This window comes from Epinephelus lanceolatus, chromosome 16, assembly GCF_041903045.1.
Source record: "Epinephelus lanceolatus isolate andai-2023 chromosome 16, ASM4190304v1, whole genome shotgun sequence".
In the NCBI taxonomy this organism is placed as follows: domain Eukaryota; kingdom Metazoa; phylum Chordata; class Actinopteri; order Perciformes; family Serranidae; genus Epinephelus; species Epinephelus lanceolatus.
Genome location: NC_135749.1, coordinates 41,660,177 through 41,675,225, shown reverse-complemented (window position 1 = coordinate 41,675,225; position 15,049 = coordinate 41,660,177). Strand labels below are relative to the sequence as shown.

At 42.0% G+C, this 15,049-nt stretch overlaps 2 protein-coding genes across 4 annotated transcripts; one reads left to right on the top strand and one right to left on the bottom strand.

Moving 5' to 3' along the window:
- The first annotated feature begins 2,485 nt into the window (after positions 1-2,485).
- LOC117263892 (uncharacterized) lies at positions 2,486-5,526 on the top strand. The gene is made up of 6 exons (XM_033637613.2): positions 2,486-2,622; positions 2,726-3,003; positions 3,360-3,550; positions 3,743-3,839; positions 3,976-4,181; positions 4,658-5,526. The coding sequence occupies exons 2-6, from the start codon at positions 2,984-2,986 to the stop codon at positions 4,849-4,851; spliced, it is 708 nt and encodes a 235-aa protein (XP_033493504.2). The 5' UTR covers positions 2,486-2,622; positions 2,726-2,983; the 3' UTR covers positions 4,852-5,526.
- Positions 5,113-8,682, bottom strand: LOC117263877 (uncharacterized). 3 transcript variants are annotated; one of them, XM_033637591.2, is made up of 6 exons: positions 8,355-8,682; positions 7,512-7,640; positions 7,232-7,425; positions 6,322-6,469; positions 5,568-5,772; positions 5,113-5,448 (listed from the first exon to the last, which is right to left on the bottom strand). In XM_033637591.2, exons 1-6 carry the CDS (start codon positions 8,568-8,570, stop codon positions 5,144-5,146), a joined length of 1,197 nt encoding a protein of 398 aa, XP_033493482.1. In that variant the 5' UTR covers positions 8,571-8,682; the 3' UTR covers positions 5,113-5,143. The 3 variants fall into 3 exon arrangements, with proteins under 3 accessions (XP_033493482.1, XP_033493473.1, XP_078032237.1); XM_033637582.2 differs by having other exon boundaries at positions 7,512-7,649; positions 8,355-8,679; XM_078176111.1 differs by having other exon boundaries at positions 7,512-7,636; positions 8,355-8,608.
- Between the last annotated feature and the right edge of the window lie 6,367 nt (positions 8,683-15,049).

The following is a 15,049-nucleotide window of genomic DNA, read 5'->3' as shown; positions in this document are numbered from 1 at the left end:
CTACAGCTGCATAAACACTTTCTATGTGATTTTGGACTAAGCTGATGCATTGGTCCTGCTTAGAACAAGTTGAATGTGATGAGTACAAAAATCAAGACAGAACTGTTGTCCTCTGCATATGACCACATGCACATTTATGACTGGTGGCACAAAGAGGCCATCTTTTTGAAGTCACTAGCTGATCTTTTTTCATTTATTTTAACATGACAAGGGAAAAAGGAGCCAAAATAAAAAATATGCAATGAGAAAAAATTAAATGATCCTCCTTTAATTATGTACAGTTCCTTACTATATGCTAAACAGCACTGAAAAGCCCATTAACTACAGGTATTAAATTTCTATTGAATGATTTTACAACGCAACCTCATCCCAACTCGTCACAAATCACCGCTTGGTCAGTGCCATTTACAATTACACTGTAAAAAATGACTGTGGTCATTTTAAATAATGCATTAGTTAAAATCTATTCAATATAACTTTACCCTTGGTTTTGTAGTTATTATTTAAGTAAATATCAAAGAAAACGTTTGGAATATAATCCATTTATTATAATTAAATAAAACACAGGCATTTTGTTTATGTAATTTTAAATAGAATATTGAGTGAATCCATACAAATGCTATTATGTAGTTTTCTAATTGAAACACACTTCCTGTCTGAGCCCGCCTTTTTGATTGCAGCAGGCTATCATCTAGCCACAAGACATTAAAGAGTGTGCAGATGGCAAGTGCCTCATTTCTCATCTCGATGATACTTATGTAAGCTGTTTGGGTAAGGTAAGGAGACATATTTTGTTTTCACCTTTAAACTGTTAACTGTTCAATAACACAATTTAATTTAAAAATAATTTAATTTAATGTAATTTTCCCATGCTATTTACGTGCACAGCAGGAATGTCAACAGAAAGGGGAAAAGGCACCCTATGTCAAGAAAATTGTCTGTTGTCGAGATAATGGTTGAGCTAAGTTATATGTAGTAGTGTGATGTTGCACTATATAATGAACAGGGCACTGAAAGTTTTTGAAGAATTTGATATGGATCGAAACTTTAAGTCACCTATTAAGACTGTTATGTTTTGGAGTTGCAATTTAATTTCTTTCCCTGTATAAATCTGCTAATTAACGGAGAAATGTGTCGAGGCTTGTGTGTGTTGCCGATGTTTCAAGTGATTGCGTTACTACTGACTTTCAGCACAGATGAGTATTTATTTTAAACTGGTGGAAGTATATTAATTGATTTTACGAGGACAGCTTACATGTTCTCTTCGTGTTTTCAACATCTGCCCTCACTACAGGATTCTGAGAGTCACCAGTTAACATTAAACCAAAACAATGGTTATCTTGTAGGTTAGCTGCACAAGTGTGCTGTCAATTGTGACTGAAATAATAATAATCTTCCTGATATATTCTTGAATGCTCCTTGTTTTATCCTGAATCATGGCTCTGACACACACTAATCCTTGCTCTCTCTCTTTTCGCTGCCTGCAGTGAGCTGCACTGGGTGAAAACCTCCATGCAGTGTGAGGAGTAGTTGTGTTTTGACATCAGCAGCATCCATCTCCTCCTGTGGCCAGCGTACTATTCCAGCTGGGTATCTGATGACTTGCAGGGCGTACATGTTGATGGTTTTGGTCATATTCTTTCCACTGAGCTGGCTTCTTTGCACCTGTCTTACCCTCTGAAGGTATTTGGCTGTGGCTGACCTTCTTGCGACCTCATCATAGCTCCCATTGGCCTGTGAGATACCTAGATATTTGTAGCTGTCCTGTATGTCTGCTCTTCTGCCCTCTGGTGGTTGCACCCCCTCAGTTCTCACCTTCCCTCTATTTGCCACCGTGTTGCCACACGTATCCAGTCCAAATAACATCCAGATATCCTTGCTGTAGATCCAGGTGAGGTGGATCAGTGAGTCGATGTCTCGTTCACTCCTGGCATACAGCTTGATGTCATCAATGTACTGGAGGTGGCTGATGGTTGCTCCACTTTTGAATCTGTATCCATAGCCACTCTTGGAGATGATCTGACTGAGGGTATTCAGGCCTATGCAGGACAGCTGTGGGGACAGTGCATGATCTTGGTATATGCCGCAGTTGATGGTGACTCGTGTGATGGCCTTTGAGTTAGCTTCCAGTGTTATTTTCCACAGCCACGTGGAGCTCTTGATGAATGGTCCATGTACCTTCCGTTCATTCTATTTCCAATTCTGAAAGGCAAATCAAAAAACAAATTTAGGGCCATTTTTTCTATTACCATTTCTGAAACAAAAATCGGACAACTATTTAATGACCCTTTTTAAAAAAAAAAAAAAAAACTATTGCATTTCTTACTCAAATTTTAGTTTTCGCTGAAATGCCTTAAATTTCTCTTTTTCGAATTTCAATTTTCAATTTTTATGCTTTTCAGTCCATGGCCCGGAAATAAATAAATATAGCCTACGCGCGGATTGGTCCGTGTGTCAGGAAGGTCGCGGTGCTAGTCTGGTGTTTTTCACTTCAAGTTGGTGTCGAGCAACAATTCCTCGTTCGCAATGGACTCAACCAGTTATATCCTTTTTAAAGGAAACAAGAGGCTAACGCTTAGGGAGGACGACATGATGGGAGATAAAATTGCCAGAATTTTCCAGGTAAGTAACACTTTTTTCGTTCGTTTGGAGAACATGCTAAGATCAAAGGAAGCTAGCACAGAATAGCCGTCTGATTAAGGTCCCTAAATGTTTTCTTTCAAAGGTATATGCTCCTAGCCTGTACATAACCGATGATGACAATGTGGCGATATTCCCGGGATCGTCTGGACATTTCAGCTGCTTGGACCTTAGACCTCGAGGCCACTATGAGGTTCATGGGGATGATATTGCTCTACCAGTCGCCGAGCAGACTCCTCCATTGTCAGGCCAGAACCGTTTCCAGTTCCACCGTCCAGCACAGCCCACTGCTGCTCTGGGATCACCTGCTTAGGCCATTGCTCCCACTACCCCTCGAGCAAGCATGAGTAACACCTTCCAAAGGTACCCCCAGTCCCATCAGTTCAGAGCCCCCCTACCATTGATTAGCAAGTTATTTGCTAGTCAGATTATTAAAAAAATATTAAATTATTTAAATATCAAAATGTACATTATTTAAAATTATTTAAATATTTAAAAAGGGGGGTTGCTTTCATGAACGTCTTGGTCCAAGGCTAGCTACATATGAATAAATCCACATGATTGTATTTGTTTTTGTAATTCTTAAGATCCTTTGTAACCAAGATTATTTTAAAACTTGAATCGATTGTAATTGCATCAGTTGTAATGTAGGCTATGTGTTTGAGATGGAATTAATTGATTTGACTTGATGCAAACCACTCCCACAACAATCTTTCTAGGTCTGTTTTCATTGCTGAGCTCAGCCAGGGGAAACTGAAGCCTGCCCGTATGGTTGTACTCAGACTGTTTGAGTTTGAAGCCACAACCACAGGTATCCTTGAAAAAATACATGATGCCCTGCAGAGTGATGGCCCTCTCATCCTGACTGATGCCCAGGGAAATGAGATTGTGGACTCTGAAGGGACAAGAGGTACTAACTGAAAAAATGAATAGTTGCATAATAATAAATAAATATGCTTTGTTTGTTAAACTACATGCCCCATCTACTTCAATACTGTGCTCTCTTTGTCTCTTAATTTTTTTTGACCCACAAAGTATTCTGTTCAGCTGTAAATGTGTTTACATTGTATCTGTTACATGAGTTGTCTTCCTCTCTTGCTAGGATCCAAGTATTGGAAGCAAAATGCAAAAAAGTTTCTTGCTGTCCCAGAGCAGATCTTCCATGGGTTCCAGCAAGGAACAAAGGGAAAGAAACTGAGGTAAACATTTTAGTTACTACCTGTCAATATTTGTCTTTTATTTTGTTTTAAATAACATCTCTTAGGAAAAAAGTTATCTGAACAGAACTGGTGAATATTGTATAATATTTGTTGTTGTTTTTAACCCTCCCTGTAGTCATAAAGACATGGACTCCACAGGTCTTCAGGGGGTCCATGATAAAATAAAGGAAGTGATCTTGGCTGCTCAAGGACTGAGTGAGGTCACCCAAGTCGTGAAGGACCTGTCAACACATGCCAACAACACCAGGGGTGCCATGCTGTTTCCGACCAACACCATGATAACACACATAAAGGATGCCTTTGGTTGTATTGTATGCAAAGGTCTGTAAGATATTTTGTTGTTTGATCTATATTAAAGTCTACCTTTTAAGCAGGATCTAATGGAGTGTCCAAGTGAATCAAACGTTAATTATTGCTTTTCCATGTTGTAATGAAACTGTCCCTTGCCAAGTTTTAAAAATATGTAATATGTATATCAAAGGAACAGTTCACCCAAAAATGAAAATTCTGTCATCTATTCACCTTCGTGTCAGTTAAAACACAAGTAGCAAGTGGGTCTCCATTGACTTTATATGCACTGTGTTGAAGTCAATGGAGACCCACTTGCGCTCCAGTAGTGCTGCAACCTCCTTGTGTGTTATATGGACAAACTGCACCTGTGGTTTAACTGACATGAGGGTGAGTAGATTATGACACAATGTTCATTTTGGGTGAACTGTTACTTTAAGTAAAGACAAGATAATATACTGAACTGTAATGTTGCATATGTGTTGTGCTTTTTTTTCTCCATCAAACAGGGCTAATGGAAGAGCCTGTGATTGCCGTATGCTGCAAAAGCTTTGTTGGCTGCAAAAACTGCGTTGACCAGTGGATGCTGACATCTGACCAGTGCCTCAAATGCAGGGCAGATGAGTTCTCTGTCAATGCTCACAGGCTGACCAGTCTTGACCATCTTCTCTCCTCATTGGCTGGTGTAATTAAGATGGATTAATCCTTTAAGTGTGATTGTATCACATTCAACGATTTAAGCTTGATTACCTCTGTTCCAGCTGGCTAATAGCCTTGTTCTAAATCCAGTTGGAATTTTGCACTTGTTCAACAGCTGTAGATACAGAATAGTTTTATTTTTATGCATTTTTTGTATTTCATGTTGCACTTCAGACCAATATTGTGTAATGTTTAACTCTGCTATTGTAGCAATTTTAACAAGTGTTTGATTTTGTTAAGGGAAAGTAACAAAATATACAGTATATCCAGAACCAACTTGCCTTTATTTGACATGTTCATGCATATTGCTGCGTAATGTTTATCAGATACAGCAATGCATCTTGAAAAGGTACGAAGTTATAGTTTACCACGTTATCTAATAAAACTGAAATATCAGGGTATTCTTCAGCAAAAAGTTGTTCTGCTGATACTTTGTCCTCCTCAGTTGAGAAGGGGTCCGTTCCAAAGCAGGAGACTCCAGTTAGTGAAGAGCCAACATCCTGCTCGTACATGTCTGCTGCTCGGAAGGCATGTGGCAACAACTCCTCTCCCAGTTTCTTTGGACATCCTCCTGCTGCAAGGCGATTGGGTGTTCCTTTGCCTGTGAAGCAAAGCATAGGTCACAAAATTTCATTGTTAAAATTCAATGCCAAATTTAAATTAAAAGTTCACAAAAAAGGACTGAATTGTGTGATACATGTTTTTTTTTATTTAACTCACCAGGAATTCTGTGTGCATTCCATGCATGTACAGCTCTTGTTATGCCAATCTTGCACAGCTCAGCAGTAAGGTTAGATGTACAGTATCTTGTCACGTTGTCATCCATGTTGAGGACTTCCTGATCCTGCAGCTGTATGAGGGCCTCCTTCACTGGGTAATTTACCCTGTTATTTATCTCGACCCACAATCGCTCCACCGTATGATTCTGTAGACAAGAAAAGGATAGACTCAATTTAGTCTGCAAAATTAACATGGTGAGAGGAAACAGGATTATATCAGATGTAAAAAGTTTACAGACAGTATTGAAGAGGTTTGATTAGGAGTCCAAGAAGCAGGACCATTGATGTGTATGGGTACCTACAAGCACCCCTCACTCAAGGGTGCATCTGGTTAAAGTGATACTTCAGCCCACCTAAACAATGCGATATTGGTGTACATTCACACTCCATGTAGAGAATTGCCACAAAACCACTCATCCATTTGGCTCTATTGCTCTTCCCCGCGTAGTCTCCTGTGTTTACCTGTGCAACGGTTTCTCTAGATGGAGCATGAATGTAAACAATGCAATCATTGTTTAGGTGGGCGTTTGTTCATATGGCTAATTAAGGTTTGAGGTTTTGGCCCCATGTGTTTGAATTGAGGATCAGTGCAGCAAAAGTTTGTTATTTTGGTGTCCAGTATCAGTACATAAAAAACTGAGTAACATCTCTAAAGCTTAGTCTCATTTTTGGCATTAAGGAGACTGTTACCTCACCTTTGTTGACTGAGTTTGGCGATATGGTTGCCTTTGCAAGTTGTGTCTGTGGTTAGACAGCATCTCCTGCATGTAGAGGGACAAGTAAAATTCACGGCCATGGTCCACCCTGACCTGGTCCCACATCCCGTATTCAAGAACTGCTGATCTGTAAAATAGTGAAACATGACTCAATCAAATGTTGAGTCTGCACTGTACGATAGATCAACAATATTGCAATCTACTAGTGCACTGTTTTTGTGATTTATTGAAAAGAAGGGTGGCTATACTGGTCACAGATATATATTTTTTTACTTTCAGAAATTTGAGTTGTTTGTTTATTATTCTCACTTGAGGTGAGATGGGAACATTTTTGTATTTCATTCAGTTGCATAATAGCTCTACAATCTTATAGTTGCCTAATAATTATGCACACAGACAAGAGAGCCAAAACCTTACTTTTACTTTCAGGTTTTTGGATTGACGGAAAGCACGTTGTTAAATAATAAAATGAATCCTGAAAAATACAGTGCTTTCGGTCAATCCAAAATGTACCCCCCGTTGTACCTCAGAGTACCCATTGGGGAACACAGACCCCCATTTGAGAAACAATGGGTCAGTATGCCTATCACAAATAAAAAAGACCAAAAAACAGTAGAATCCATATCTAAAAAGTCACAAAAAACAGTTTTAAAAAATGTCAAAAGAATTGAAAAAATGTCACAAAGGAAGTCACAAAAACTCACAGAAAAGTGAAGTTGTGAGAAAAGTTAGTCTTTATATTACATACAAAGTAATATAAAGAAAAAAAAGTATGTATGTATAAAGACTAACTTTTCCATGGACTTTTTCACAAAAAATTACACCTGCCTGGATTCTGAAATCAGAGAAAGGGGGTTTTGAAGCCAAAAAAAAGTTGAGAAGGACTAACCTGTAAACTTCTTCATATATCCTGAGGTTATTCTTGACAGGCATGGTTGTGTGGGCAACGACCTTACTGCTGTACCCGTCTACTGCTAGAATGTGTGTCACTCCGAAGATGACCAGTTTTTCGTTCTGGTCGATGTGGATTTTGTGTCCCATGTATGCAGCTGTGTAGGGGATGGGGTTAAGGTTACGTGCGCCCTTTGGGGGAAAAGTAAGTAAAAGTTAGCTAGTAAAATACATGACACCATATACCACAACATTAAAGGCTTGCAAAAGATACTTACTCGTTTGCGCATTTCGTGATAGGGACAATGAGTTGTTCTCAAAATCTTCCCCACCCGGCGTTCACCAGCAACCACTCCCATTGCAGACAGGTACCCGCTCATCATCTTTCGACCATATGTTGACCCTGTCTGATGAATCTACATAAGTAAGCTGTGACATTTGACCTAGTCTTCATGGAGTCTAGAAATAAATCAACAGAGGTGGGTAGAGAAGCCAAAAATTCTACTCAAGTAAGAGTATCGTTACTTCAGAAAAATGTGAGTCAAGTAGGTGTTGCGAGTTAGAGTAAAAAAGTACTTGGCGAAAAAACTACTCAAGTACTGAGCAACTGTTGAGTAACATCCGATTAATTTGTGAAAACATGCATTTAATCAGACAAAAATACAAAATCATAATCTTTAGGTAAATTTGAGTACTTCCAATCAACAGAATAATAGAATACATAAAAATAAATGAAATATTTACAAAATAACAAATTACAGCACAAGAAACACACATTTCCAAATGTGATTGGAGGAACACAGTCAGGTGGTAGAGCCTATGGCGGAAGTCCCTCTGTCTGACAAAATACAACATTAATTTGATGCACGGGGGGATAATAATGCGTAGGATAGTTAATGGGTAAAGAAGAAAGTAACCAGCTCAGTGTAGCCTAATGGAGTCTAGTAAGAGTACAGTCTTCTTCACAAACCTACTCAAGTAAATGTAAAAAGTATGGAGATGATATAAAACTATCTTAGAAGTACAACTTATCCAAAAACCTCATCAGGTAAATGTAACTGAGTAAATGTAACTCGTAACTACCCACCTCTGTAAATCAAAGAAAACCAAAAAAAACCTACCTGATTTATTGCCCTGCTGATAGCAGCCTCTAATTGTGAGTCGGATACATGTCCCCTCCTGGAAATGTTGTGGCGTGCACAAAATCTCCTGACACTCATTGCTGAGCATCCTTCCTTCACACCTAGTTCTGACAAATTTGTTGAAATGTCGGCGTACGAGAAATTCTGTGTAATCATTTCTCTAATTACATTTTCGTAGGGCTCGAGTGCCGCCATCTCATCCGTCTTTAGACTACTGCCAACCCAATCTGCTGTGTTTAAGACGTACTCGCAGGAAAAAAGCTAAAATACTGCTTCCGGTTCACCGCATTTTTTGCATTAAAGCTAAAATACTGCTTCCGATTCACCTTGTAATAATACAGATATCCCCACATTTTTGTATTTTGGATTAGCATAGATTGGATTCTTCGTGTTTATCTGGGAATATAAAAATCTATAATAGGAAAACAACACAAAATCCAATTTTATGGCGATATTTTAATGGATAACAGCTCTTGTTTGTTTGTTTTAAAATCTGCTACATATATTGGAAAACTAAAAATGCCAGTTTTTTTGTTTTCCGATTTGCGTTTCAGAATTGGAAATAGAATGAACGGAAGGTACACCAACCATGAATGTTATTAGTTTGCTGTTATTCTTGTGTAGTGCCAGGCACTCCAGTATCCATGTGTGGTGCATTGAGTCATAGGCGTACTCATAGTCAATCCAGGCCAATCCGTGTATCATTCGTTTTTCAAAATAAAACCAAATATGAAAAAACAAAATAATGACTTGTTTTTTCAATATGTGTTTCCAAAACCAAAATGAAAAAACGGATAATGACTCGTTTTCCGATTTCTGATTTTCTGTTTAAATGGAAAATGGAAAAAACGGATAACGGCCGGATTTGGGCCTTTCATAATCCGTGTACCATTCGTTCATTCGTTTTTCAAAATAAAACCAAATATGAAAAAACAAAAATAATGACTTGTTTTTTCAATATTTGTTTCCAGAACCAAAATGAAAAAATAGATAACGACTCGTTTTCCGATTTCCGATTTTTTGTTTAAATGGAAAATGGAAAAAACAGATAACGGGCCGGGATTCGAGCCTTTCATACACTTTCAATATTTTCATCTCTCGCACATTGCGTGACCTGGAAGCCAAGTTTTTTTTATTTTTTATCATTATTATTATTATTATTATTAGTATTGAAGAAATATACAAAGATATCACACAAAATATCGGGACAAAAACATTACATCAGTGAATAAAGGCAAAAAATAAATAAATAAAGGAGGCTCGAGGTACTTGTATAAAGACATCTACGGAGGAACTTTTGAACTTCGCATAGCAGCGCTCCATTCTCACCTGCTTGTGGCCTAGTTATGGCTTTATCCCTATCTTTATTCAAGAGAGTGGTAAATCAGTTTGAGAGCATTATTTATTGATTTCACGTTCAGATTTTGTAATATTGTCCCTCAAACCCTGCCCTCACACTCAAATAGCCTCTGCTTGCGCTTAGATCTGACTCTGATCAGACTCTGTTCAGCCTGATCTCACAGAAATACATGAAATGACCACGACCTCTTAACATTGCATTCCGTGGTGGCAGCACGAAATGGGTTGAAATTACGTGCCGGTACCACGGAAACAGTGCCAATGTAAAGTCAATTAGGAACCATTGTGGTGGACACACGGATTCCCTGATTCAACAATGTCCTGTGTACACACAAAAAACACGAAAATGTTCTTGATATTAAAACGGCAAATATATTCCTCTGTTATAATTTCCCACCAATAATAATAATAATAATAACATGACAGTTCGGCTGTACTAGATATTTGATATAGGTTTATTCAAATATTCAGTCCCAAAAACGCTGTTTCTACAGTACTAGCTAAATTATCTGAAATTAACATCATCATTACTTTTTCTTAATATATTTCATCTAGGTGCAGTGTCATTACTAGTTCGGCTTTACTAGACATTTGATATATTCAGTAGATGTATCTTTTTACGACTCTATTTTACAACAAGCCGCAAAAAACCTACCGTCCCAAAAACGCAGTTTCTAGAGTACTATCTAAAATATCTAAAATTAGCCAACATCCTTGCTTTTTTTCTTAACGTAATTCATCTAGGTCAGGGGTCTGCAACCTTTGCCATTAAAAGAGCCATTTTTGACCAAAAATAATTTGAAAAAATCTGTGTGGAGCCGCAAAACATGTTTGAGCCTTATAATCAAGGTAAATAGCCTATTAAGTCTAATTAGCGTATACTTATGGTCTAAATAAGCATTTGTTAATATGTTTTACCACAAGGTGGCCACTGTGCAGGGCACTATTAATAATTATCTGGTACTTAAATTTTGCAGAGCTGGCAGTGAAAGCAAACAAATCTGTCCACGCACTACTACATTCTCTATTTTATTCAATTTACTTTTTTGGATTTGGCATCCATAGCTAACCAGCCACTGCTATCGAGGTTCAGCAACATTTGGATTCATAGAATGAATTTCCATAGACTTCTTTTCTCAAAGGCTCAAGGAGCCACTGGACAGGGGCTAAAGAGCCACATGTGGCTCCGGAGCCACAGGTTGCCTACCCTGATCTAGGTGCAATGGCATTACTAGTTTGGCTTTACTAGATATTAGATATATTCAGTAGATCTATCTTTTTACAACCCTATTTTACAAGCCGCAAACAAACCTACCGTCCTAAAAATGCCGTTTCTAGCATATTAGCTAAAATATCGAAAATTAGCTTACATCTTTACTTTTTTTTAACATAGCTCATCTAGGTGCAGTGTAATAACTTTTTCAAGCTTAGTACTAGCTTTACTAGATATTAGATATATTGGGTAGATATAGCTTTATACAACCCTATTTAGAACCCTACTTTGCAAATCAGAAGAACTACAGCTATGTTGCTGATATGTATCAAGCTGCATGGCACGGTCCCAGGGAACTGTTTTTAAAAAATAGAATTTATAAATGGGTGAAAATTAATTTTATCCATATTTTACCCATATCTGACAGCACCGCCAGTTCTTGACTACACTCACATGATAGTTGAGGTCAAGACACTGGACTCGACCCTTACTTTTAAATCTCATATCAAGAAGGTCTCTAACACCATCAATTTTAATCTACAAAATTTTAAACAAATCAGACCCTTTCTGACAGTTGGTGCCGCTAGGACGTACCTGTACTGTATGATTTTATCTCACATCAACTACTGCTTTACAAACTGGTCTTTCACAGGTGTGACAACACTCAAACCCATTGAACAATTATACAAGAGAGCATTAAAGGTATTTGATAAAAAAAAAAAACCCACACTCACACCATCACTGCAACATCTTAAAAAACTATGATTTTTTTAGTTTTGATAATTTTAAGCTTTTTAAACTGGCATGTGTCATCTACAAAGTACTACATGGACTATGCACACCACCTCTGATAGAATTCATTCATAAAAAGAAAGCCTGACAGGGGCATTGGGACATGGGCTGCTACCAGAGGGGTCTGTGAGGTGCAGTTTAGACGATCAACCTTCGCTCAGAATGTTCTGTCAGTTCAGGGAAGTTTAAACTGGAACAAGTTACCCGTCAAGATAACAGAGTGTCCATCTTTTGGGTCTTTTAACGTGCAACGTAAAAATTGGATCCTAGACAATCAAACCTATGAGCATTCTTAATCTGGCTTGTCTTTTGTATGTGTGTTGTTATTTATATGTGTGTGTATGTGTACATGAACTTGTAGGTATTTATGCATGTTTGTACATGTACACTGTTTTACATTGGTCTTTTGTATTGTAATGTGCTGACCATTTTTTTTATGTTTATTGTTTGGGGACTGCGGATGAAATTTAGCATGCATGCTAACTCCGGCGTATTTACATTACATCATGTATGTCTCGTCTCGTCTCGTCGTCCTCCGCTTATCCAGGTCTGGGTCGCGGGGGCAGCAGCCTCAGCAAAGAAGCCCAGACAGTCCTCTCCCCAGCCACCTCCGTCAGCTCTTCCGAGGGAACCCCGAGGCGTTCCCAGGCCAGCCGGGCGATGTAATCCCTCCAGCGTGTCCTGGGGCAGCCCCGAGGTCTCCTCCCGGTTGGACATGCCTGAAATACCTCCCAAGGGAGGCGTCCGGGAGGCATCCTTACCAGATGCCTGAACCACCTCAACTGGCTCCTCTCGATGTGGAGGAGCAGCGACTCTACTCCGAGTCCCTCCCGGATATCCGAGCTCCTCACCCTATCTCTAAGGCTGAGCCACCCTGCGGAGGAAACTCATTTCGGCCGCTTGTACTCGCGATCTCGTTCTTTTGGTCACTACCCAGAGCTCATGACCATAGGTGAGGGTTGGAACGTAGATCGACCAGTAAATCGAGAGCTTCGCTTTCTGGCTAAGCTCCCTTTTCACCACAACGGACCGGTTAAGCGTCCACATCACTGCTGACGCCGCCCCAATCCGCCTGTCAATCTCCCGCTCCATCCTACCCTCACTCGTGAACAAAATCCCGAGATACTTAAACTCCTCCACCTGAGGCAGGACCTCCCCCCCGACCTGGAGTGGGCAATCCACCCTTTTCCGGCTGAGGACCATGGCCTCAGACTTGGAGGTGCTGATTCTCATCCCAGCCGCTTCACACTCGGCTGCGAACCGTCCCAGCGAGAGCTGGAGGTCACTGTTAGATGGAGCTAGGAGGACCACATCACCCGCAAATAGCAGGGACGAGATCCTCCTGTCACCGAACCTGACACCCTCCACCCCTCGGCTGCGCCTAGAAATTCTGTCCAAGAAAGTTATGAACAGAACCGGTGACAAAGGGCAGCCCTGGCGGAGTCCAACCCTCACCGGGAACAGGTCTGACTTACTGCCAGCCACACGAACCAGACTCGTGCTCCTTCGGTACAGGGACTGGATGGCCCTTAGCAGAGGGCCACCAACCCCATACTCCTGGAGCACCCCCCACAGGATGCCCCTGGGGACACGGTCGTAAGCCTTCTCCAAATCCACAAAACACATGTGGACTGGTTGGGTGAACTCCCATGCCCCCTCCAGCACCCTGGCGAGGGTAAAGAGCTGGTCCACGGTTCCGCGTCCGGGACGAAAACCACATTGCTCTTCCTCAATCCGAGGTTCAACTATCGACCAGACCCTCTTCTCCAGCACCCTGGCGTAGACCTTACCGGGTAGGCTGAGGAGTGTGATCCCCCTGTAGTTGGAACACACCCTCTGGTCCCCTTTCTTGAAGATGGGGACCACCACCCCGGTCTGCCACTCCAGAGCCACTACCCCCGATGTCCACGCAGTGTTGCAGAGGCGTGTCAGCCAGGACAGCCCTACAACATCCAGAGCCTTGAGATATCCAGGGCGAATCTCGTCCACCCCCGGGGCCCCGCCGCCACGCAGTTCCTTCACTACCTCGGTGACTTCTGCCCCCGAAATTGGACGACCCGCCCCCGAGACCCCCAGCTCTGTTTCCTCACTGGAATACATGTTGGTGGGATTGAGGAGCTCCTCAAAGTATTCCTTCCACCGCCCGACAATGTCCCCAGTTGACGTCAGCAGCTCCCCGCCCCCACTGTAAACAGTGTGAGCAAGTTGCCGCCTCCCCCTCCGAGGCGCCGGACGGTTTGCCAGAACCTCTTTGGAGCCGATCGATAGTGTTTCTCCATGGCCTCACCAAACTCCTCCCACGCCCGAGTTTTTGCCTCCGCGACTGCCGCTGCTGTGCTCCGCTTGGCCCGCCGGTACCCGGCCCTGTAGGCCTCCTTCTTCAGCCTGACGGTTACCGCCGCGACTGGCCCCCGCGGCCTTGCAGCCACAGCTCGCAACAGCCGCCTCGACAATGGCAGAGTGGAACAAGGCCCATTCGGACTTAATGTCCCCCTCCGCCCTCGGGACACGGTCGAAGCTCTCCCGGAGGTGGGAGTTGAAGATCATCTTGACAGGTTCTTCCGCCAGGCGTTCCCAGCAGACCCTCACTACTCGTTCGGGCCTGCCAGGTCTGCGCGGCGTCCTCCCCTGCCACCTGATCCAACTCACCACCAGGTGGTGATCAGTTGACAGCTCTGCTCCTCTCTTCACCCAAGTGTCCATAACATATGGTCGCAGGTCAAATGACACGTCTACAAAGTCAATCATTGACCTGCGACCTAGGCTGTCCTGGTGCCACGTGCACCGATGGACATCCTTATGCTCGAACATGGTGTTAGTTATGGCCAAACTGCGACCCGCACAGAAGTCCAATAACTGCACACCACTCGGGTTCAGATCGGGCAGGCCGTTCCTCCCAATCACGCCCCTCCAGGTCCTGCTGTCATTGCCCACGTGAGCGTTGAAGTCCCCCAGCAGAACAATGGAGTCCCCGGTCGGGGCACTGTCCAGCACCCGTCCCAGGGACTCCAAAAAGGGCAGGTACTCTGAACTGCTGTTCGGCGCATAAGCGCAGACAACAGTCAGGACCCGTTCCCCGACCCGAAGGCGCAGGGATGCAACCCTTTCGTCCACTGGGGTGAACCCCAACATACAGGCAGAGAGTCTGGGGGCTATCAGAAAGCCCACCCCGGCCCTCCGCCTCTCACCCGGAGCAACTCCAGCAAAGGAGAGAGTCCAACCCCTCTCAAGGACTTGGGTTCCAGAGCCAGAACTATGTGTCGAGGTGAGGCCGACTATATCTAGCCGGTAGAGCTCAACCTCTTCCACA

Bases quoted from the DNA above. Each gene is read 5' to 3' on its own strand.
- LOC117263892 (XM_033637613.2), top strand. From the start codon at position 2,984: ATGAGTAACACCTTCCAAAG. The intron at 3,840-3,975 runs GTAAACATTTTA...CCCTCCCTGTAG, and splicing joins ACAAAGGGAAAGAAACTGAG to TCATAAAGACATGGACTCCA. The intron at 4,182-4,657 runs GTCTGTAAGATA...TCCATCAAACAG, and splicing joins TGGTTGTATTGTATGCAAAG to GGCTAATGGAAGAGCCTGTG.
- LOC117263877 (XM_033637582.2), bottom strand. From the start codon at position 8,570: ATGGCGGCACTCGAGCCCTACGAAAATGTAATTAGAGAAATGATTACA. The intron at 7,650-8,354 runs GTAGGTTTTTTT...TTACTTATGTAG, and splicing joins TCAGCAGGGCAATAAATCAG to ATTCATCAGACAGGGTCAAC. The intron at 5,449-5,567 runs GTGAGTTAAATA...TTTGCTTCACAG, and splicing joins GAATGCACACAGAATTCCTG to GCAAAGGAACACCCAATCGC.